The sequence below is a fragment of the Strix uralensis genome, chromosome 6 (genome assembly GCF_047716275.1).
Source record: "Strix uralensis isolate ZFMK-TIS-50842 chromosome 6, bStrUra1, whole genome shotgun sequence".
Classification (NCBI taxonomy): domain Eukaryota; kingdom Metazoa; phylum Chordata; class Aves; order Strigiformes; family Strigidae; genus Strix; species Strix uralensis.
Genome location: NC_133977.1, coordinates 29,475,433 through 29,491,231, shown reverse-complemented (window position 1 = coordinate 29,491,231; position 15,799 = coordinate 29,475,433). Strand labels below are relative to the sequence as shown.

At 44.5% G+C, this 15,799-nt stretch overlaps 1 protein-coding gene across 10 annotated transcripts in view; it reads right to left on the bottom strand.

The window, feature by feature from the left end:
• The window catches only part of BIN1 (bridging integrator 1), a 101,588-nt gene that overhangs the window by 13,478 nt on the left and 72,311 nt on the right, over positions 1-15,799 (bottom strand). For 2 of the 10 annotated variants that reach the window (XM_074873525.1, XM_074873528.1), the window contains 5 exons: positions 15,572-15,616; positions 10,600-10,750; positions 6,447-6,575; positions 3,462-3,569; positions 1,652-1,675 (listed from right to left, as the gene is read on the bottom strand). In XM_074873525.1, coding sequence (XP_074729626.1) covers positions 1,652-1,675; positions 3,462-3,569; positions 6,447-6,575; positions 10,600-10,750; positions 15,572-15,616 — 457 coding nt within the window. The remainder of the gene's footprint in view (positions 1-1,651; positions 1,676-3,461; positions 3,570-6,446; positions 6,576-10,599; positions 10,751-15,571; positions 15,617-15,799) is intronic. The other 8 variants (XM_074873527.1, XM_074873530.1, XM_074873529.1 and 5 more) reach the window with 6 other exon arrangements.

Below are 15,799 nucleotides of genomic sequence, written 5' to 3'. Positions count from 1 at the left end.
ATGGAAAAATACTACAGGGAGAATAGGAAGAATTGCTCACTGCTATTGCCAGTTTTGAAAGATCTGCTTATTCCAACAGCAGCTTCATACACACTAAATGCAAGTTTCCCAGGCTGCAGAACTAAGCAAGTTCCGCTGCATCCAAATTTCTATGCAGTTGTTAACCTCATGGCATATGGGACTATGTAACCATGCCACAAGTCTCCTCTCATCAACAGCTAAGAACAACATTAGAACAAAAACAATTCAGAAGACTTGAAGAGCAAGAGGATTCCCCAGCTATAGGGAGCTCTGCTCTTTAACCATGTAGTATATGCCAAGGTGAAAAATGGTGTAGTGAGAACATGTTGTCTAGTAGCATTCCCCAGTTGATTAAATTGTCCTTTGGGTGAAATCAGTTTTCAGGATGGGGGAAATGGCCCAAAACACTTTTTACACCCCAGAGTGTAAGCACAGCTCAGTCAGATACGGTCATACCTCATCCCTACCCATCCACCTGAAAGGCACGAGATCTTTCTTTGCAAAAACACAGACTTCGTTTCTTTCTTACTAAGACAGACTGACAATGCACATACAGGGGAATGACAGATGTTAAACACTGATGGCTGATAAAACATACAAGGGAAACATCTTTCTTGACGTGACCCAAGCTCATATGAAGGACAGCACTGGCCACAGTGAGTCCTCGGGCCAGGCTCTCAGCAAGGGTTAGGCCATGTCCTCCCAGGTACTGACTCTAGGTGGTGATCTGGCCCTTGAAAGCTGAAAGGTTGGCAGGACTCGATTCCCCACCATAAACCAAGGACATGTGCTTACATATAACCCCACACCATGGGATATAGCCAGCTCAAGTAGCAGGCGTGAGTACCCAGACCAAGCGCTTTCTGTCCACACTGCTGGCTGTTTGTCCAGAGGTGCTCCAAAGCAGTTGGTGCTTGAAATATCTCCCAATGGGCTAATCTGCAGCAATCTGAGACCTTTCCAGGCCCGATATGTCTGGAGGGCATAAATGAGGGTCTGGTTTTGGTTCAGAGACAGAGCATGTGTAGGGTCTCCCTTGTCAGCAGGCTCCAAAAGCTGAGGTTGAGGCAGATGTCAACTAAGTCTTGGGCCTGCACTTAACTTTCAGTGTAGACACAGGCTGAGCCATTTCACATCAGCCTTTTTGGCAACAATGGTCAATAAACAGCAAACACCACAGATAATTCCAAACATGTATGTATACCCATCCAATGGTACAGGCACAACAGGTACAGACAAAGGGCAGCTGAGACATTTACGCATCGCACACAAGACCAACAGGATGTACAGAGTTTAGGAAACAGGAGTGAGTGGAGGGTGAGGATGATGCCACAATGGGATTAAGTTCGAGGAGAGCGTCACAGCATCATGCCAAAGGACAGATGAGTGAATTAGCAGGGAAAGGCAATGTGCACTGGTGGAGACATGAGTTTCAGAGTGCCAGACCTGACTTGTGAACATCTGGCTGCCCCTGGGGCTTCACAGAAGATGCAAAAGTGGGTTCAGCAGCACATGGAACAACTTTGGTTTAGGGTGTGCAAAAAGGAAAAGGAGATAGGTATGCGCACAGAGATGGCACTGGCACATGCACAGTACATGATGACAGATGAAAGCCATATGAAGTTCTTACCTCCCATAAATCCCAAGGTAAAGACTAAGCATGTCAAAGAGCAACAAAAATAAAACATGTTTATATGTGATTATTTCAGCGAGTACAAACATTACAGATGCTGATCAGACTGAAGCAGACATACACATTCAACAGCACTTATCTCTGCATGTTTTTAAAATATTTTTTTAGTACCTGAATTTATACACCCATCCCCACTGCATATTCAAATTTAAGTACCAAGGCAGTTGAGTAAGGGTTTTTTCCACCTCTGGTGTGAAGGGAGACAGTCAAGCCACATTCAGTTATCAGTGGCAGACCACATAGCCAGAAAAAAAAAAAACTTGTGGTCCACCAGGGTTAAATAGGCTCCCATATATCCACACCCAATAGTTAGTATGATTTCAGAACAAAACTTCAACTGGTGTCTTTGGATCAGTAGTGAAATCTCTTAACCCCTTTGCCACAGTGCCCACCATATAGGAAATAAATTTGACTGCTTTGAAAACTAGGTGGTTTTTGATAGGTTTTGTAATATGGTTACCATTAGAAAGTATGGATTTCAGACTCTTAATGACTTCTGAAGCTACTAATAAATACATTAGAACACCAAATATGCTATTGCTATGAAGTTTTAAAAACAGTGTAATGTTTGTTGCTTGCTGGAAGGGTAAAAAATAATTCTATTTTAAGTCAAATTTATACTCATATCCTATGCCAGTATACCAAATTATTCAAGTTATAACTGGTGATTAAGGAAAAAAAAAATCCCAGTAAATAAATTAAAAAGCTTATCCTGGCATGCAACTTGTTCTGTCAAGCAAGCAGACATGAAATGCCAATCTGCCCACTTAAAGTTCCAGAAAGTGGTAGCTTGCCATATTGGTGTGTATCAAACTATGATAATAACTAGTATCTTGCAGATACAGTATTTTAATTCTGAAGAATCAAATGCCTAATGTTTGATCTCCCTAATAAGAGAGGTCTTATGGCTACAAAATCTGTGACATACAGGCCTACTTGACATGATGATACCAGAGAAATACTGTAAACATCCCAATTATGTTTATTACAAATTTTAATGGCAACCACACGCAAAAAATAACCATGTCATGGAACATCTCGGTGAGGACAGCAGCCAAATTCAAGAGGCACTTCAAAGCCAGCAGTCATTTAGACATACAGTGAAGCGCAGTGCACCTGCCTCCAGCAGCGGACAGGACCAGGTACAGGACAGACCAGAATTAGGCATCTTCCTTTTTGATACTGCACTCCACAGCACTGTGCTCAGGGAGTAAGCTACTTCTTAATTATGAACCAAGGCTATGTTATACCCAGAAAAAGAAGGGCTTCACATCACTTGAATATCTGTCTACAGCTTTTTTCACCTTAAGCAATTGCAGATTATCAGAGTGTCTGTTTATTAAAAATCCCTTTGAGAGCAATTTCTAGCAGCAGCACAGAACTGAGGCTGAATTCCCATCCACAGAGTAACAGTTTAAATCCATATAGCATACAGAGGATGCTAATCTAGGGAGGGACATACATTAAGTTGAATGAGTTGTCAATCACTAGATCATCAGAGCAAAGCACAAGCATCCCACGAACACCCTAGTGCCAGACTGTAGCCAGGCTAATAGCCACCCGATTCTCACTGGACTTACACATCCAGCAGAGAAGACCAAGGTGCCCATCTGCAAGGCACAGGTCTGGGCACCCAGCCCAGCCACCCACAGCTCAGGTCCACATTATCGTTCACGTGGGTGCAGGTCACACTACACTTGACCACAAGTCAGTTATGAAGGGAGAAGGAATGGTGATATGAACCAACCTGGGAGGCGGGTGTGGGGGTCTTCCCCACAGTGGCATCTGGTTTAATGGGATCAAAATCCAGATCCAACAGGCTGGCTCCCTCCTGGAAGGGCCCAGGGGCATCAAACTTGGCAGCAGTGAGGAAGAAAAGCAGTACGAGCATTAGACACACACACGCGCGCACAGTTGAGGAAGGGTACGTGATATCCAGGAGCTAAGGTTGCAAGCACAGAAGACATGGTGGCAATGCAAACACCTGATGTGACTCCTGACTGCTTGCTGCCTATAATCACGGGCAGTTCGCACGGGTGCCACTGTAGACCAAACCTGAGCCTTTTCCAGAGGAGTCATTCATCTTCACACCTGGACAAATGAGCCGACATGGTGTAAGCACCTGACCTGCTGTGGTCAAAAGGATCATTGCCACAGATGACTCAGAAGGGCTTCTCCCATGATGAAGGGCTTCCCCATAGCTCGTCCATCTGCCTTTGTACTGAAGGCCCAGGACAGACTCCCTCAGCCACATACGTAAGAGCTGCCATCTGTACAACTCATCTCAGGAACACGGATCCAGGCAGAAAACCACTCAGACTGCTAGAAGGCAAGTCTGAGAGACCTCAGAGCTAACTCCCAAAGCTTCCAATTCTCTCCTGCCTTCTGAGACAGAAACACAGAACATGGCAGCTCACCCTACCTAAGCAATTTAAATCACTCCCCAATCTAAAAAAGCTGTTTTCAATGGTTTCCATTTCTGGACATCCCAGAAACATATACATACAAATCTTCTAACAAAGTATAAAACTGATGGGCTTTGCTACTCTCTTCAAAGTCAGCAGAGTAACTCCCTTTGGCTGATTAACACTCTCATTAAAGACAACAATGGCACATTCACTGATTACCATTAATGAAGCAGTCACTACAGAGGACACGAGTCATTAGTATTCAAAACTGAACTATCACTTTTGGTTTTTAGATTTAACCTAACCACTACAAGACTCTTCCTTCTACTCAACTTCAGAGGAAGCTGCTCTCTCCGGGAAGACTTGCCCATTTCCACTGACCTCCCAGCTCACTGGCCCAACTGCTTCAGCTACCTTTCCAACACACACAAAGTGTGGCAGGTTGGTCTCCACGGTTATATCATAGCCCCACAATAGAAAAACTCCATTTGGTATAGCAAGAGACACCACTTAAGAGACAGTCCTCTGAATACAAACCATACCACCACCATTTTCACCGCCTCTAGTTTCCTCTTACTCCAATTTTCTTACAAATTTTTCTCTCCTTTATTAACATCTCTTTGAAATCCACAGGGATGAGGACAAGGAACCAAGCTCTTCCACCTCACAATAATAAACCCTGACCAGTAAGGAAAATCCAACTGTCATTCTAGTATGCTCCTTCAGCACATCCACTCATCAGAGAGGCCCCAACCCCAATCTTTAGTTTTGTTTGGTAATGCAACATCAAGGCTTCAGTCATGGAATAATCTTACCTGCCATTCAAGACTTACATGCAAGGGCCAGCATCCCTTGCCTTTACCCAGATCTCTCACGAGACAGCTCATTGGAGCTAAGACATTTGACAGGAATGGCCCTTGGCAACACACTGAATGCTAGTGGCTGTTGGGTGCTTCAGTGAAGATTGTTCTGGCAATCAGCATCCTCCCTCAGAACTCTCATCTGATTGAAAGTCACAGCAGATCCCATCCTGGGTCGGAGCACTGATCAGGTGCAGAAGAGTACGTCTGACTAAGGGCTGGCGTTCACATGGAAACACATGATACAAACCATGGAGCAGACAGAGCTGTCCATTACGATACAGGAGAAGGAAGCATAGAAAATGATAGAGTTACTCAGCTGCCTGTGGGCCCCACCTTCCAACATTGCTGTCAAATCATCTCTCTGCTCTGCAAGCTTTATCTACTGCAATGCAAAATCTGACATCAACTTCTTTCCCTCCCCACTCTACCTCTGCTCCTCAGCAGCTGGGTGGAAGGTGGCAAACCAGAGGCAATGGAGCAGCATGATGCAAGGAAAAGTTAGGGAATGAGTCACAGATGAGCACTGATAAAGATATTACTTGTGCTTTAACAAGCATTTAGGAAAAAAATTTAAAATATATATATACATATACATATAAAAAAAGTAGATGCAGGTATCTCATGATACAGCCAGAAATCTGGTCAGGCTCCTATATACATAATAACTGCCATCCTCCTAGATCCAACACAGAATTCCCCACCTGGGCATCCAGTGATGTAAATCAAAAGGAAAGTGAAGAGCTAAATATATAATTTGAAAATGTTTTTCCTTTTTCAGCACTTCAGAAGGTGCCACATGACAAGAAAGAAATATTCTGATGGGAACCACTTGCTGGTGAAGAGTGACAGACTCTGTCAGCAGTCCTGAATTCACAGCAGGCCCAATCCTGCCCATCTAAACTGGAGGCACCTATTCTCTGCAAAGAGAACTTTATGCAATTCCTATTGGTCTTTCCTGTGCAGGTATGGGCTTTAAACCACAAAGCCCATGCGTGAAGGCATAGAGAGCACAAAACTACCTTCTCCCAGAACTGGCACAGATGCCAGGTTCAGCACTTGGGGATGTACACAAGCAGAAAACACATGCTTCATTCACACCCAGGATCAGTGAGTCTGGAGAGAACATATCACGGAATATGAAGGGAGTCCTCATAATCCATGTGCACTGCTGCTGAACAGATGCAGTGATTACCTTCTGGCATCTTCACCAGTTGCATTTCTCCTGTTTCTTCTATGAATGAAAGCTCTCAAAGGGCATAATGTTAGTCAAAGCTGCCTTCTAGCCACCCTCCCCTCTAAGTTAGCCTCCTATCTAACCCTCTGCCTTCTGAGTTCTAATGCTGACCTTGCCTTCATCCTTCACCTGACCAGGTTTCATGGCTTGACACCTCCAAAGAGAAAAAAGGTCAAAAGAAAAAGTTCAGAAGCAGACAAATATAAGGCAGGGCATTAGCAGCTAACCTGCGAAGGGGTTGTCACACTTATCTCAGGGACAAAATTGTCATCAAACAGACTGATGATGTTCTCCTGCTTGATCTCCTTGGAGGGGGTGACTTTTGGAGGCGGAGGCACCGGAGGCCCTTTCCTCAACTGCATGCAAATGAGCACACAGCCACAGCACAGACGGCGACACCCAAAAAAACCAGAGACAGGAACCAGGTTAGCCACAAAAACTGAAGGTGGGGGAAATCACAACCACAGGCACAGAGCAGGGTCCAATCAACTCCATCTGAAGAGAGAGGAAGGGAGGTTGAAGGGCTGAATTGAAACAAAACAAAAAAACAACCACACGCCTCCAGAGAAGGTTTGGCATCATTAGTTACACTTCAGCTGTGGGCAAGTTTCCCTCTGCAGAGGAGAAGCGTAACACAATTAATATGCATTGACAGGACATGCATACATAATTAAAGCATGTGCAACCTTCAAAAGAACCACTGGGAAGGGGAGCAGATCAGTTACTGAGAACACAATTCCACAGACCAGGTCAGTACTGCCTCCCTTTGCCGTACTTACCATACCTAAGGGAATGAAAGACCAGACTCAATTTGTCCTATTATGGGTAGGTGACCATAAGGACAGACTCTGATCTGCCCAGTACTGGTTTCCTGGTGCATGGGTTATCAATGTACCGTAAGAAATGTCTGAAGGATCTTTTGATAGCATCTTACTGCTTCTCAGCTTTAGGCAAGAACAATTCAAACTCCTGAGAAGCTATGACTGCTGTGGGCCCAACTCTGCTCTCAGTTTCACCAATGAGCATTGACACTAATGAAGCTGTGTTTCCCAAATGGAGATCCCAGAGAATGCATAACAAAGTCTGACCCCATAACTCTAACCCATCCTAATACCTACCATCACACTAGAAGACTCAGCCTGACACTGCATCCAGAACCCCATGGGAAGCTGTGGTAGACCCTCCCTAGATCAACCCACCCATATCCTTTTCACATTTTCCTGTGTCCAATGCTCAGTGATTATTTCCAGATCAAATCAAACTTTGAGGAGCTGCTGCTGTGTTGGAACAAAGCAGCCATACAAGTTCCCAGCACCACAGCAATGCTCAGCAATAACAATGCTTTCCATTTACAGTAATGTTTTACAGTTACTTGATTTTCTCATCATACCTAGGATCCCAAGGCAGCAAGTCCTGACAATGGGCACCCAGTATATCAGCGTCGGGCCCAGATATGAAACACAGCAATCCCCAATTCCTAGTCCTCTGTTCACACTCCTCCAGCATATAACTGAGCTCTACAAAGGCATTTATTCTGACTGCTGAGGATATGCCCAGTTTTCTACTGGGTTAATGTACTTTAGAGAGTGTGAGTGAGTATGCAAACACGTATTTTCCATTGAATGGCTGGCATGGGGAAATAATGAAAGTAGTGTGTTCACTTCTGACTTTTCACTGTTTGCAGAAGGTGGTGTGTCCATATTCCCTGAGAACAATCCCTTCCTGAAAATCACCTGCTTGACAGTTGCAAGAAGGGACCAGAAATTTCAAGGAGAAGCTATTCTCAATTCTCTAATTACAAACTCTTAAGTCAAAAAGATCCCAACTCTTCTGCTATTTATTTCTCTAAAATAGTCGGTCTCCTTTCTTCCGATGCATTAGTGTCTTGGGAGACCACCACTTCCACAGTGTCCAGCAGTCTAAAACCACATTTCAAAGACAACAGGATTGCATATTGATGTTGGGTTATAACTAGAAATTCACAATCAAACAACATCACCACCTAGAATAAAACAAATCCTCTACAATTTTTCTGCTGACTTGGATCCCACAGAGCTTTACCTGTCTAAATTCAACATAGTTGCACAATTTCAAAAGTGTCATTATAGTGTTTCAGTGGTGTAACTGAGAGCAAAAGTCTGACCTTTGAAATGTCACAGACCCCTGAAGTCCTGTGTCATCATCAAATTACTCAGTGCGGAGAGCTGATAGCAGTCACTTCTTCCAAAAGACAGAAATAAGCTGCTTTCAAGAATTAAAGCACAGTAAGAGCTATTTTTTGGCATAAGGAGTTAGTATTTATTTGGTCTCTTCTGTTTTGTTGTCTTTCGTTCCACAGCCTTTGCTTATGGTTTGCATTAGTATTTCAGAGAGGAAGAGGCCAGAGAATTGTACTAGCTTGTTGCTTTTTGCTCCATCCTCCCACAGAGGATGAGGCCCTTAGCCTCCCTAGGAGGACCCTAGAACAAATCCCTTACCCATAGGTCAAAAGTAATGACACCTGTGAAGATTTCAGTATTAAAGGCGACCACTGTTACAGTGGTAGTTGAAGACTACTACTAAGAGTAGACACTTGTGTTTTCCAGCTGGCTGGCAAGCTGACATACACTTAGTTTCTAGACTTTATCCATACAGACACCAGGCTTGGCTCTGAGTATGAAACCCCTGCCCTTGACTTCCCTCCATCTCTCAGCACCTAGTACAAATATGGAGTGGAGCTCTTGTTCTTCACTGTAGTGAGGCCCGGGAGCATGAATTTAACACAGATTGGGAAAGAGCTGCCAGGCGGTGGCAGCATTAGCTACGAATACCATTTCAGTCTTGCCTGTGCCCCATTTGAGGCTTCAGCCAGGGCTGCACTGGAATATTCTGCTTGGTCGACAGGAGGTGCCTCCAAGCCCCATTCCTGTGGGCAGGAAGGCAGCAAGTGAATGAGAAAGCACTTGCAGGCTGGCAAAAACATGGCTTATATGTACTACTTAAATGAATGGGAAGAAGCCAAACTCAGCAAGACAAGTCCACAGGCAGGGTGAGTGAAGTCTGCAAGTGAACAGCTCAATAAATTTGTATGATTTCTTGTTCCAAATTTCAGTCAAGATATGGCAATCTCTGACAAAACGGGAAGGCAATTCTAGATGCACTATCCTCCCTCCTCCATACACATACGCTACTCCAAGGCCCTAGCCAGGGCAGCGGTAAAGCCACTCTAGGTTGTGCAATGCTGAGTGATGCAGAGACCCTGGAGAAGTCCTGAAAAGACACTGCCAGGCACCCATACATCTCACAGGGCTGTAAAAGACCCTTTTGCCAATGTACGAACATCTCCTTTTTGCCCGTAGATAATCCTGAAAATCAAAAATGCAGTGGAGACAAAAATATTGTGAGCAGCAGTCCAGAAACAGGAGACAGCCTACACCACTGGCCTAGATTTGGAATCACATTGCTATATATGACAACAGCAAGGAAGTTCTGAGTTTCACCCATCTCTTTTCAGAATTAACAAGTTCTCTCTTATCAGTTTGGTCAGAACACCTCTCAGCTTTAATTCTTCCTGGAAGATTCCTCCCAAGTGTCCCACTGAAATGCCAAGGATTGGCACCAGACATAAATTCGGCCTAGTTACTACTTTTCCCTACTAAGCTTTTCCCCACTCAGATGGGAAGAGGAAGTAAATGTTTTATTTTCCTTAAATCCCCAAGTAAAACATATCATATGATATGCTGAGTAGCAGAAGTTACATCTGCTATTTTAAACATGCCACTAGGTATCTCCTGTGTAAAGAAAGGACTACCAAAGGCCACATAGAAGGTATCAGACTCCATATAACAGACAGTCTTCTTCCTGGTACCCACCTAATTTATAGCATAAGAATATAATGCCTTTATTTTTAGCATAATATTTTATCTTGGGATTAAAGTAAAATATCATGAAAAGTACAGATGTTCTCCTTATCCCTATTAAACTTTTTGCTTTGAACCTTCCTCAGCTGGAGAAGTTCTTGAAAAGAAACTGGACCACTGAATTCTACAGGTTAATTCAAATGTAAAGAACAAACTTCCTGGCCTAGCTACAACTCCCTCCTCCCTGGATCTTCCTGGCCATGCTACCAGACAGCAAAAGGTATTACTGGTCTTCCCCCTGTAGAGGCATTCAGAAACAACTTAGTTCTTCCCAATCTGATCTGTAGATGACCAATGAGTAACTTGCATTCTCAGGAACCTTTCAGGAATCAGTGAAGGAGAACAATTATCATGTCATATTCTCTGTGGTCAGTAGCAAGCAGAGGTCCAACAAAGCAAACAATGGATGTCCTTGACTCTCAGAGCCTGTATCATCAGCGGTCATACTGCAAAGACATGATCAATGTCATGGGGACACTACCTGAGATGGTGACTTTGGGATGCTTGCCCCGGGTGCTTCCAAAGTGGACGGTTCCAGCTCATGGTTGACAGTCTTGGTCTCAGGGCTGGTGATAGGAGATCCATCTGGTGGAGGTGAGGGGCTTTTATTTGCTTTTGCTGGGGTGCTGTCACTGAAGAAAGTGGAGAGATAAAGGGAAAGAGGGAAAAAGAAAGAGAGAGAAGTCTGAGCCAGGCCTAGGAGGATTTATGCCAACCAGCACAGATCGGTGGGCCTCCATTATCTCTTTGCTTTGCTGCCCAGACACACAGTGAAGATATCTGAAGCCTCTACAAGCTGCTGAGAAGCATCTTTGCTGAGTCATTTGCAGTCCAACACACTGCAGCAGCATTACTGTGCAGCAGGCTACTCACTGAATTCCTACTGCATGGATATACTTTGCCTGAGACACAGGAAAACAAACAAAAAAAACCCAATCAGGCATTCTTAATTCTGCTAGATTCTAAAATAAGTGCCTGACATTAAGTCATAGTCTTTTAATACTGGGGAAGCAGATGGGAGAAGGAATTCTGTTGCAGCTCATTTAGTTGTAGATTGTACAGATAAGGATTTTTCTGCATGGTGGCGTACTGACACCTGCATGGGTTTTGACTAATAGATTCACAACACCTGTACTAAGGCTGTAATCATAGAATATCATATTCCTCTATGTGGTACAAACTGGCTAAGCTGGAAGAGGGGCAAAGTAGCCAGAGGTTTCACAGATTGTTCCAGACAACAAAGAAACAGTGAGATTCTGGCTACTAATAAAAATTTTTCTATTATGGAAAGTCTCCCCAGCCCTGTTTTCAATGATGAACCTCTTCTGCCCTTGCCTTTGCAGTTGGTCTTTATTCCAGGAGTTTCTGACACACAGTCAAGAGGGATTCTTCAGGGAATTAAGATGCAAGGAGCATATGCCAATGGCATTTGTTGGTTCATAACTTGGTCAGATTTCAACAGATTTTTCAAAGGAATGGCAATAGGCACACACCTTTCCCTAAGGGTACACCCTGGCCAAGTGTCAAGTCTGTGCTTCAAAGTATGGAATCATGAAAGGTTTACTAAAAAGTTGGTTACCAGAGAATTCCAACAGGGATAAAGGTAAAACCATTTTCCCAGCCTAATTCTCAGGAACAGCTGAATCATCTTGGCTGAAATTCAGCTCCCCAAAAAGCAACTGATCAATTCATCTCAAGTCATGCAGAAGCACAGACACTGGTAGGAGCTATTTTAGCAAAGAGGTTACAGTTTGGCAAAACTATACTCAGCTGAAAACAGAATATTACAGAATATTGCAAAAGGGCTGTGCAACCTCATCTACAGGGAGACATATTTGCCTCCATTTATAAAGCTGCAGTTCTTGCAAAGTTAAAGACCTTGGAAGGCTGAAAGGAACAGATCCTTTCCTACAACTTGAGACAATAAATCCCAGCATAGAGCCATGACTACTAGAGCAATGCAGATCTGATTCTGCAGGGACACCAAGTCAGTTATTTCTTTGCTCTGTCCCAAGAGAGCCCAGAGCTCCAGACACGTACATCCACTCATACTGGATGGTGTGGTGGTCATTGGTTAACAGGCATGATGACCTCATTCCTAAACACTCATGAGTAGGGTGACAGAGGAGGAAGGGACAGCAAGGCACTTCAACAAACCTCCCCTTCCAAGCAAGCATCTCCCCCTGCTCAGCATTCCAGCTTTCAAGCTCCCCACCCCATTCCCTCTTCATTCACTTCGCACTCACCCATTCCGCCCACTTTCTCCCCATATCCACATCCCACGCGCACATTTCCCCTCAAAGCGCTTGTTCTCAGGTCCACATGCAGGTCGGATGTTTCTGATGACACTGATGCCAGCAGCACACCACCATGATGCAACAAACCCAACTACATTCTCTGCCAGCAGCTCTCAACCAGGGGCACACACACCAAGGGAAAAAAAGAGGGAAAGGAAGAAGAAAAAGGGAAGAGGAGGAACAAGAACATGTATGCCAACCCCTGCAGCTCTTCAATTTGACTGATATACCTACAGTGTCCTTCCTCAGAGGTCCCCAGAAATCACTTCAAAACAGTAGGTTGTGTGAAGGATTCTGAAAAATTGATAAGGTCGTGCTACAGATTAAAAGAAGTAATGGTTGGAGGGTGAAGGTAAGGAAGTCCCGCTCTAAATGGGAGTCACCAGGGAACAGCAGGAAACAACAGAAAATGTCTTCTGATGCTAGAGCTGGGGAAAAAATTACATGTTACCTTCTCTGGAGTTGAAAGCACTTTGGAGAAGATGGGGGACAGCGATCTATAGCTAGACTGCTGGGACTCCTCAAACGCCCAGACTACATTGGGAATATTGGGACTACTGTCTGTCAGCTGGCCTACCAACACAAGGGTAGACTTTTCCTTCTAAGGACCTGAAGAGGCCATTTCCCCCAGTGAGAAAGGAATTCAGGCTTATTTTCTAAAGGCCATGAAACAGCTTTTTAGTGACTTATTTTAGGTGCCCGACAGTGACTTAATTTGGAGATATATTGGTAAAAGGCTCCCACATGAGAGGCAGCCCAGTTTCTTCCCCTCATCGTACAAGGGCTGAGAGGGCTCCACACTAAAGCCTTTATTAAGTCACTACTATTTACAGCTTGTTTGATGTGTTGGCTGATCCCCCTTGGAAAATGCCAGTGCTAATTTTGGCTGACCCTTTTCCAGTCCCCTGAGCAGCACCTTCATTCCTGCACTTGTTGCTTTGCACGCATTTAGCCAGTGCAACCAGCATCAAGTGAGCCTGTCACCAGGATCCTCTGTCCTTCATGGGTCCCCAGGGAGCACACACTGCCCACACAGAGCAAAGTCCTGTCTCCAAACTGACTGCTTGCTCCAGGAAACACAGGGAAAAGCAAGAGTGTGGGTACTGTCCCCACTGACCAAACGTGAGTACCACAGTAAAACCAAGTCAAAACAACAAGGTCATTGCTCTCTCTTTTTCCTTCCCATGAGCAATTGGGAAGTGATGCCAAATCCAGGAATATCAGGCAGGGAAGGGAAGGGGGTGTCAACTTTCTTCTGCAAATAGAGAGCTGGGAACAGGGTCTAATGCAGTTACTAAAGCTGAAGGGAAAGCCAAAATCCCCCAGCCTCTTTTAGTGCTGCTGAGCTCCCAGATCCATCATGGGGCCACCTCATCTGTTCTAGAAGAGCAGAGTAACATCTGCAGATGGGGTTCCCATGTGCTTGTAACAATCCTCTGGTAGAGGATGAAACCTGCTTTTCAATATGGCGAAAACAGACCAGTGACCTCCTGCCAAGTTCTCCAGTTAAAAAGAAAAAGAGGTTGGCATCTCAGCTAAGGCTCAGACAGGGCTTTTTAGCCAAAAGTAACTTTATTTTTTAGCACCAAAGCAAGCTGGTGAATTACTTTTTTTTTTTTTTAAAAAAAGAGGGGGCAGGAAAAAGAAGGAAGAGGCACCTACATACCCAAACATACAGCGGCACAAATGTATATTCTTGCTGCAGATCAAAGAGTGACCAAGTCCCAGACCCTTCTTCCCTGCACCAGGGGTTGCACATTTCTCTGTGACCCCCGCAGCTGCTCTGACAGCAGAAACCCCCAGCACAGCCCAGGTGAGGCACCTTAACTGCTGGACCAGGTGGACTTTTATGAGGGCAAAACAGGAGGATGTTGTGGCTGGAGCTCACAAAGATGAGATTTACTAGCTCTCCCTCTGCTGTAGCATCCATCCGTTCTCAGTGACTGGAAATACTAGACCTCCTGCCTGGTGCAGGTACAACACTGGTCCAACCAAGGACCAGGGAGAAACATCCAGAGAAGTACTACTGGGAATGGTCTTTTTCCTACAGCAGAAAACCTCAGAATAGTAACAACACAGACATTCCTTCTGTTTTTCATTTGAGGACATAAAATCAAAATTTGCCCATCAGCTTCCCTGTGAAATTACCATTCCCCACCCTCCAACCTCCCACTTTACAAAGGATGCATAGCAGAGACAAAGAGAAGGGTTGTGTGACTTGCCCTAGTCAGTGGGAAGCCCAAATCAGAAAAGCAAGGATCCCTATTCACCATTATTGCTGGCAGGACATCATCTTGGGAATTTTTATTTTTTTTCTTCCTATAGGGACCCCATGGAGAGAATACCAACACAAAGACTAAGGAAAAAAAAAAAAATCAGAGGAAGCTTCCATGCCATTATGCAGCAATTGCCACTTTGCTCCACAGCATGTTCTTGTCAGAGTCCTTGACCTTGGCTACGGTAACTCTAGGCATAGTAGCTATCCAGTTATTCAATGCCATCACTGTCTTGAAAGGCAAGATGCTGACATTTGTTTCTTTATACAAGACAACAGGCTTTCTTTTCCTTCAGCCCTGCACAAAATTTTAAATGGATAGAGCAAGATATTGAGGATCCTCAAGAACAGAGCAAGTAAAGAGCAAAGCTGGAAGCATCCTTCTCCCATCCCATCATCCTCCCAGCTGCAACAGGTAGATAGGACAGGACTTCTGAGTTTGAAAGACCTGCCTCGTGGTCCTCTCTGGCCTGGCAGGGAATGAGAACACAGCATTTCAGACCTATTTAAAAGGGCAAGCTCCACTAGGTAAAACTAGTTGTTAATCATTAAAATTGCCCTTATTTCCCATGGAAAACCCAGCACTGCGCTCTTAGTCACACAAAAGCAACTGAACAGACAATGTCTGAGCTTTCACACTGCCTTCTTAGATAGGAAAAGAAGCAAGGATTCAAACCAGGCGCACAAGCAGTTAATGGGATTATCCAGAAACAGAGAGATCTCAGCAGGACCCAGCAGGCCATGAACACATCATATCATGCAAAGACCCCTCTCCCATCACAGGGTTAACACGTGCCAGGCTGTTAGAGTCCAGCAACAGCCTCTCCAGCTTTAGGAACTAAATCAAACATGTATCGAAATGCTGCTCTCCGTACCGGTACCTGCTCATCTTTTTCCTGAGCCTGGCGAACAGTTTAGTTTTCTTTCTGTTGAGGATGGCACGCAAATCATTTCCGTTACAGGATGGCACAGTCAAACCAAGGAGGAAAAATTAAGCTTCTGAGCAGCCATTCACTTGGTGCCACAAAACTCACTGTAATCAAGATGAAAAGATCTCCTCTCTCTCTCTCACACACACACACACAGACACACACACGGAAACACGTGCA